The sequence below is a fragment of the Bactrocera latifrons genome, unplaced genomic scaffold (assembly GCF_001853355.1).
Source record: "Bactrocera latifrons isolate USDA-ARS-PBARC rearing strain unplaced genomic scaffold, ASM185335v1 scaffold_207, whole genome shotgun sequence".
NCBI classification, from domain to species: domain Eukaryota; kingdom Metazoa; phylum Arthropoda; class Insecta; order Diptera; family Tephritidae; genus Bactrocera; species Bactrocera latifrons.
Genome location: NW_017535597.1, coordinates 236,069 through 244,264, shown reverse-complemented (window position 1 = coordinate 244,264; position 8,196 = coordinate 236,069). Strand labels below are relative to the sequence as shown.

The 8,196-nt window shown below is 36.4% G+C and overlaps 2 protein-coding genes across 2 annotated transcripts; both read right to left on the bottom strand.

The window, feature by feature from the left end:
* Window positions 1-1,324: 1,324 nt before the first annotated feature.
* LOC108968256 (tubulin-folding cofactor B) lies at window positions 1,325-2,459 on the bottom strand. Its single transcript, XM_018932172.1, has 4 exons — window positions 2,228-2,459; window positions 1,812-2,171; window positions 1,611-1,732; window positions 1,325-1,544 (listed from the first exon to the last, which is right to left on the bottom strand). Exons 1-4 carry the CDS (start codon window positions 2,348-2,350, stop codon window positions 1,424-1,426), a joined length of 726 nt encoding a protein of 241 aa, XP_018787717.1. The 5' UTR covers window positions 2,351-2,459; the 3' UTR covers window positions 1,325-1,423.
* Window positions 2,460-3,340: 881 nt separating this feature from the next.
* On the bottom strand, window positions 3,341-7,891 carry LOC108968254 (neurotrimin). Its single transcript, XM_018932170.1, has 6 exons — window positions 7,396-7,891; window positions 4,522-5,004; window positions 4,010-4,453; window positions 3,862-3,942; window positions 3,664-3,798; window positions 3,341-3,592 (listed from the first exon to the last, which is right to left on the bottom strand). Exons 1-6 carry the CDS (start codon window positions 7,571-7,573, stop codon window positions 3,381-3,383), a joined length of 1,533 nt encoding a protein of 510 aa, XP_018787715.1. The 5' UTR covers window positions 7,574-7,891; the 3' UTR covers window positions 3,341-3,380.
* Between the last annotated feature and the right edge of the window lie 305 nt (window positions 7,892-8,196).

Below are 8,196 nucleotides of genomic sequence, written 5' to 3'. Positions count from 1 at the left end.
TTTTTTTTTAATAATTATGTTTAGTGTGTTTCCAAATTCTTTATAAATGCAGTTAATTGCGGTTTTATGATTCACAAAATATAAACAGCCGTTTAATTTATAAATAGTTTCGGGAAAGTCTGCCAGACGTAATTGCATTGCATTATTACACTTTAAACAGCAGCACAAAATTTTCATATGCACACAAACACTCACACGCTACTTGTATTKGGGGGCATCTGCTGTACCAAATACCAGCACAGTTATATATAAATTTTCCAAAAACAAGCAGCGCGTATTGTATTGTACACAAATTACTGGCACTAAAATAAAAATGCACACTTGTTTTACGACCCCAAAAACAATAAAAACAAATAAAAATCGTATGAAAACTAAATAAATCAGCTACAGACGCGCATATGCAAGTCCAATAATATATAGCAAATCAATCGTATGTAAATTTACAATGCTATATATGGTGGCAGACTTGTGCGCGAACTCATTTACAAAACGAGAATTTTAAATTTATTTCACTTATTCGCGCGCCCTCAAGCAGCTTCCTTTCATATGTAAGTTGGTATATGCACTTGCTTTATTTACTTTTTCCTTATTTTTATTTTTACGATTTTGTTTTATTTTTGTCTTTACTTTGTTTTTTTTTTTTTTGTAATTTTTGCTTCCGTCAACTACACAATTGCACTTGGTTGCATAGCAATTTGCTTTCTTATCAATATTGACTAGCGCTTTGTTGTTTTTGCGTTAACAAAACTAATTAAAAATACAACAACAACAGCGTAAATTCCAATATATAGTCCGTTTACTGTCGTTTAGCAGCGCGGGCGCCTAGCAATACTTAACCGCGTTCGTATTTGAATCTTACTAAATGTTGGTACTAGCGTTTGGCTAAGTATATGCTAGCACTTGTGCACCTTAGCGCCGCAATGAATGAACTGTCAAAACGACGTCCGTCTGTATATGTGTGTGCACCCAAAGCCCAGCCGGTTGTTGTATATGCTTTTGTCGACTTTGCTGCCATTACAAGTTTTATCGCGCATTGCGCTTTGCTGCCAAAGCATGAGGCACAGCAACTGAGCGGCATAAGGTTGGCTGCTCGCATTTTGCCGGCGCTTAGTCATGAGATGACGCGTATAACAACAATAAATGGTACACATAAGGGTATGGCAGTGAAGTTGTTGTGCGAGTTATGCCCATAATTAAACGCAACTGTCGCAAGGTGTTCCGGTTCGTTAATTAAGGTGTGTGTGGGTGGTGTTTTTCCTCATTGATTTTGTAAATTTATTTCATTACGCCATATGCGCCAAAATTTTAATTTAAATTATACAAAACTAGCTTTATAAAATATATATTTATGTATGTGTACGTTACTAAGTTTTTAAATAAAATCAATCACAAATGCGTAGTGGATACTTTAAATCGTCTTGTWTTAAATCTCATCTTCTTCGAGACCTGTATACTCTGGTGGGAAATCGCCAACTTCTACTGCCGTTGGTGGCACAAAACCGCCGTAGTTTGGTGCGCAAGAGAAGTAGGACTTGCCATCAATGCTGTGAATATTTTCAAAATATAAAATTTTAATAAATAAGAAATGTAAAAGCTTAGCCAGCACGTACCTTCCATTATTCTTGCCAAGTGGCTCATCATACTCCACACCAATGAAAATACCCTTCTTGCCATCAATTGGTCCATTGTATCTGACGGCACCACGACGCACTGGATTGCCAGGCACTGTCACCTAATGTACMCAAGCATTTAATTACTTTCAAAAAYAATAACATAAAAATSAAAATCGAAACACCACTATAAGCACACACCTGACAGCGCGCACCAACAGTGCACAACTCAGCGCGCTCCTGCTCCAGCWGCCGTTGTCGTTGCARTTTTTCTTCCTTCTGACGCGTCTCTTCCTCATTGTACTTRCCCATGCGATTCTTTTTCAGAAAATTACGCACAGTATCCTGCTTGGTTTCGTATTGCTCATCGGTAAGCTCGAATTTCTCCACATCCGCTATCCAATTGAAGTTGTCGATTACATGTATGCGCATACCCGTTTCTATGGGCAACGCACCCAATAAGACRTTGTCATCATGCAAACTTGTGACCAAGCGATCGCCATTATACAACTCCAATTGCATTGTGGCCGCATTGCCGCCTGTTATGATTTCCAATTTGCACTATAGGTAGGAAAGTGGCTCAGYTTAGAAATGTGTAGGTGTGTTAAACTACAAACCTTCAGTTGGCCGATTGTAAGGCTYTTTGCAAATTTCAAGTCCAGCGCGATGCTGTCGTTTTTAGAATTCGATATATTGACTTTAACATAATCCTCACCACTATTGATCTGCACAGGCTCCATTATTACGTTGGTTTCTGTGTACTACAAAAGCTAGTTTAATTAAATGAAATCAGACTTGAAATTCGCTTTTGTTGTTTTCTCTTTCGCTATGACAGTTGCTTGGTAATATGCCGCAGGCATTTACTTATGCGACGCCGTTCCATTTTCGTTTGTGCAGTGTCTGACAGATTRCACTGTTTCGGTGTCGTTAAAGCAGTTCATGCTTGCTGTTAATTTTTAATTATTTATTTWATTATTTATGTGATTTTTTGAATTTTTGTTTGTTTAAATATTACCTAGTTTTGCTACTACTACTATTAAAAAGTAATAATTAAATGAATAATAGCATGAAATTACTTAAATAAATTTATTATCTGCAGCGGTTATCGATTTTGGAAAATATCGTTGATTTACAAATCATCTTCAGTTCGCAATTTTTGACAGTTCTCGGTTAAAATTCTTCCGCTGCGCTTTAGTTTGTTAATTTCAAATAAATGTGAATTTAATWAAATTGAAAAGTTACAATCAATTARATTATTCGTGTTTATAAAAAATTGTGTGTATTGTATWAGATTTATTTCCAAAGTGCATGACTTCGGTTTTTGTGAAATACGAATCATACGCGTGAATAATATACGTATCAATTTATAAAGCATTTAGTTTAGAAATTATTATATTTATTATGCCAAGTGTATTCTAAGTGATATTTTTCTGTTCAAGTGTTTTTATAACGGTATTAATGAAGAAGGAAGCGCGAATATAAATAGTGCAGTTCTCAAACGCCAACTTTTACTATACAAAAGAAATCACTCACATTCATTGCAAAGTAAATTCTTAAACTGTGAATTCTAATCAGAATATTTTTCGGAAAATTTGGCTCTTTTTGATRTCATGACTGTTTGTAAACAAAATAGATGGATTTTGTATATGAACGTGCCATCATCTCCACCAAAAACCGCCATTCATTTGGAATATTTTTTTGCGGTTGCAACAAAAAGGCACAAAGAGGTATTTAAACTTTTTGTTATTATTATATATTTAGCTTAAAATATCATATCAATACATATTTTACATAAGCAAATGCCATGAAACTTGCTAARTTCATAAACCGCCATACATTGGCCGCTGCCGAGGTAATAATTCTGCTTTCATAAATTTCATTCAAATGCACTGAGTCTTCCTCCGGCTGCTCCACAATTTCTAAAGACGACTGCTCCTCGTTGCTATCCAACTCCGATTCCGTGGAGTAATTTGGCAATTCAACTAAATGAATTAATAATATAAAAAATATTTTATATATAATTATTTTTGTTTTTTAAAAGTGCTTGTCTTACCTTCACCACCCGTTGCGAATCTCACAATTTTGCTGCTCTCACTCCAACCAAAGTGGTTGCGTGCGAACACTACCACCTCGTAGACACTTGCTGGTTGTAGACCGTGTAAGGTGTATGTTGTGATATGAATGGGTCCTAAAAACAAAAGTTAATCGTATTTACATTTTCTACTTGTATATTCTAATACAACTAAATTACCCGCAGATAGCTCTGATGGTATGGTCAAAATAGTCCAATCAGTTTTGAAATCAATGTCCAAAGTTTGTGGTGTAATGCTTGCTGCAATATTAAATAAAAATAAATTGTATTAAATGATGTCTTACGCTGCTAAATTGCATATTTTTACCTGATGGTATCTGTCTGAATTTTAACTTGAACTCCATTAACGCCGACAAGCTTTCCGTCTGCCATACCAGCACATGTGAGGTTGAACTTTGCACGCCTGGATTGATTTTGAAGACACACGGCATGGGACGTCCAGTCAAATCGATTGCCGCGCTCTTGAAACCCAATTTATTCTCGGCGCGACACTCATACAAACCGAGATCTGAGTCGCGCACATTTCTAATAGACAATGTATGTTTAATGACAGTGTTGTATTGCAGATTTGAAACATTCGGTTGCATTTCGAGCTCATAGCGACTTATTCGGGAATCGTAGGTCATCGGTACGCCATGGTGAAACCAGTTAACACTTGCGCGTGGCACTGCCTCGATCAGGCACTCCAAATCGCTGCGTATGCCGACTTTAGTGTAGATTATATTTCTTTCCAAACGCACCTCTGGTGGAACTACATATAAACGGTTTTCATATAATAATATTTTTTTATATATATAAATTTTGTATCTAACCACTTACATTGCACTCTCAAAAACATGCCGGCCACCGCAAGTTCACCTATGCTATTGTTGGCCACACACTCGATCGGCCCGGTTTGCGCACGCGAACCCACTTCGATTTGCATACTCAAACGATTGCCGATCAGTTGATTATCCACCAATTTGCCATTCCAGCGCCAATACAATTTGGGCTGTGGCACGCCGCGAGCTTCACAGATTACTTGAAAAACTGCGCCGATTGGAAATTCGACAATACCTTCCGGTTCTGTCTTAACCGTCGGCGGATATTGTACTATTATGCTGTGCATTTTCTGCACTTCCGTGTCATTGTCGGTTTTCAATGCGCAACTGTAATCGCCCGTATCCATCGGTTGTAACTGCGCAATTTGTAAACTACCGTTAGACCAAAGTCGTATGCGATCGGGCGTTAATGTCTCATTGCTGTCGCGTGAATCGACAATTAATTGATCCTCTTTGTACCAACGCACGTACTGAAATGAAACTAGTTCATAGAAATTATGAGTTTTAGATGYCAGTCGGTCTTAACCTCTGTTTTCTGTGCAAAKACAACCCTGTCCTAACTTTCGTTTCAAATCAGAATATTGACGTGGACTCATTATATAGATTTATCATTTTTAAAACTAGCTTATATTACATTGTGACAAAAAAGCACTTGGAAATTGGAATTAAATTGCCCAGGTAAATAATGTTTTAAAAGATTTCGCTAAGTTGGTAGAACTGTACAGAATTACTATGCCAAATATGAGCGCGATCTGTCAACTACTTTGTTTTTACAGCAGCTGCTTAAGTCAATACACCTCAGTASTGCATTGCGTTTTTTACAATAGATAAAAGTATCGAACAAAGAATTTGTATCAAATTTAATATTTYTAACCAAATTTCGTGTGCTGATTCGTTGCGAATGTTGAAAAAGGGCTTACGGTGTATCTGTTTTATCAAAAACACAATCCTCCGAGTGGTACAAAGCTTTTAAAGACAGTCGAAAGATCGTTGAAGACATGCCTCGTTGTGGAAGAACTTCAACCTATTCAACTGATGAAAATTTTAAAAACACGAATGATATGGTGCTTAAGTATTAGAGAGATGGCAAAAGAGCTCGACATCTCTTGCGTGTCCGTTCGAATGAATTTGATGGATATTTTTAGTATGAAACGCGTTTTTTCCTTGACTCGTCCCGTTAAAGCTAATTTTTTTTTTTTTTTCAAAAAAAGTACCGTAAACAGGTCTTGGATTTTTGGAAATGCTTGATAGTACGAATTCCAATCCCACATTCATGTAGAGCATTATAATTSACGATAAGACATGGATTTATGAGATTGACATGAAAACAAGTCTACAATCATCGGAATAGAGGGAAAAAAACGTTCCGAAACTATAAAAACCACGCCATTGCTACTCAAAAATCAAGGTTATGCTCATTGTTTTTTTCCAATATTCGTGGTTTGCTGCATCATTAATTTGTTCCSAAGGGACTTATGGTTAATAAGTAGTTTTATTTGGCCATATTGAGGCATTTGCGTGAGAACATCCGTCGAAAACGGCCAGAATTGTGGAAGAACAATTCATGAATTTTACGCGATAATAATGCACTATCGAACACTGATCGAAATTAAAGCGAAAAACGCAATGAATACCATCGATCAACCACCGTATTCACTAGATTTGGCTCCGTGTAATTTTTTTCTTGTTTCCCAACTGCATTTGCTGCCCCGTGTACCCCGTTTTCAGTCGATCAAAGAGGTAGAACAAAATTCGCTGAAGGAGCTAAAGGCCATCATCCCTAAAAGAATKTATGAAAACTGTTTTGAGGASGCTGAAAATCGTTGTCAGAAATCTATTAYAACTGGTGAGGGTTACTTTGAAGGCGACAAAATAAATATTGCTGCAATGGTATAGTTTTACTCGACGAGTGGTTTCTAAAAAAAAATATCTATCCTAATTAGTAAATTATATAGTTTTGCTCGGTGAATCGTTTATTCCAAGCCCTAACGTTTTTCTAGTAATAGAAAATTTTGACACTCAATATATTCCAGCATATATAACCTGGAAAGTATAAAACTACTTCGAAGACGATTCTCGTCCAGAAATTTTAATGAAAAAATATTTAATACATAGTTCGATTGTTTAGATATTGAAAAATATCTTAAGGGGTTACATGGGGCTCCGGGTTTTAAAAATTCAATTGTTTTTTTTTTTTTTTGTGTTTTTTGATCTTATGAACTTCTAAACCCCACTAAAATATTTTCCTAAAATTTCAAGTGGTTCCGAGTAATAATTTCGGAGATACAGCCTTGAGAACTTCTGCGCTCGAGGCTAACTACGCCAAGTGCGCCGTCTTTAAACGCCTTTTTCCCGAAACTGTATTTTTGAAGCCGGTTGGCAAGTATTTTCGAGACCTACTCAACCTATCTTCATGAAATCTTACACAGGTTTTTGAGATACAATTCTTAAAGACTTGGACGAAGGATTTTTTTTCGATACAACTATTTGAAAAAAAAATGTCGCTAAATGTCCACCGGAATTTAATTTTCTTTTTGCCAAAAATATAGTTTTCTGTTGTTTTTCCTTCGTGAAAGATCTAAGTTAAGGTTTTAACTACGACACGTATTTTTTCTCTTTAAGTGATCCTGTAATAAGTTATCCTGCCAACGTGGGCGAATCTTTTTTCCGGGAGGTCACCGAAAATTTAATTTAAATTACAAACATTTTTTCAGAATTTCATTATTAATATCGTATGCTTTTGTAATCGCCAAAAAGCGCTCGAACTTCGAGCCTCTAGACTAGTGTACTAGCCTAAAGCTCTCAGGTCCTTCCTTTGTAGTTCAATATCAAGGCTTCCCCTATAAATTATTACACGCAGCAGAATACGTACAATGATTATCACAAGCTAATAAAACGGTGTCATTTTCCAGAAATCTTCTCGCCAAATCGTTACGTTTTAACTCGGCAGGTTCTACAGTATTATGCAAGGTCGTCAAAGCTGAACTCGCCACCACAAAGAAAACCACAAATGCGATAAGGTGGATTGTGGTTGAAATCGCTGGTGTCATTGTAGATTCACTTGATTTTTTAATTAATTTTTTTAAAGTTGCTTTTGATACTTTTTCTAGTTATGGTTCCGATTTCAAATACAAAGCAAAGCTTTTATTAATTTTAATTTAAATATTACTTTTGTTTAATTACTTAATTTTTTAAAGCTTTTTTCATAAATTATTATATATCCGTGTATATTTTCTTTCAACACYACAAYTTTTTCACTGCACTATATATTTTCTATATAAGTTTTGGCGTCTTTGCGATCACTTAGCGCTTCCGAAATTGCATTTTCGMCAGCGTTGCGCATCGTCCGAGTGTTTGTCGCGAACTGAGCGCCTACGGCATGCCAAAATAGTGTCTTAGWTCTGTGCTCTCTAGCSTGCGCGAGCACTGTAAGYTCCGCTTTGCTGCCAGCTTCAGTAATCATTCCCCAGCGCTGTTGATCACTGTTCATTCTAAGAGCRAGCTGGATAAATTGCGAAAGAATGACGTCGTTCGCTTCCGTTTCTGCTGCCTTCCGCTTCTTTTCTTGTTCCATATTTTTGTATTTCGTCTTCAGCTTCACTGGAGGAATGCATAAAATGCGCTTGACTCAGTACATACATACCTACACACGTTAATCATTGTTGTATATATG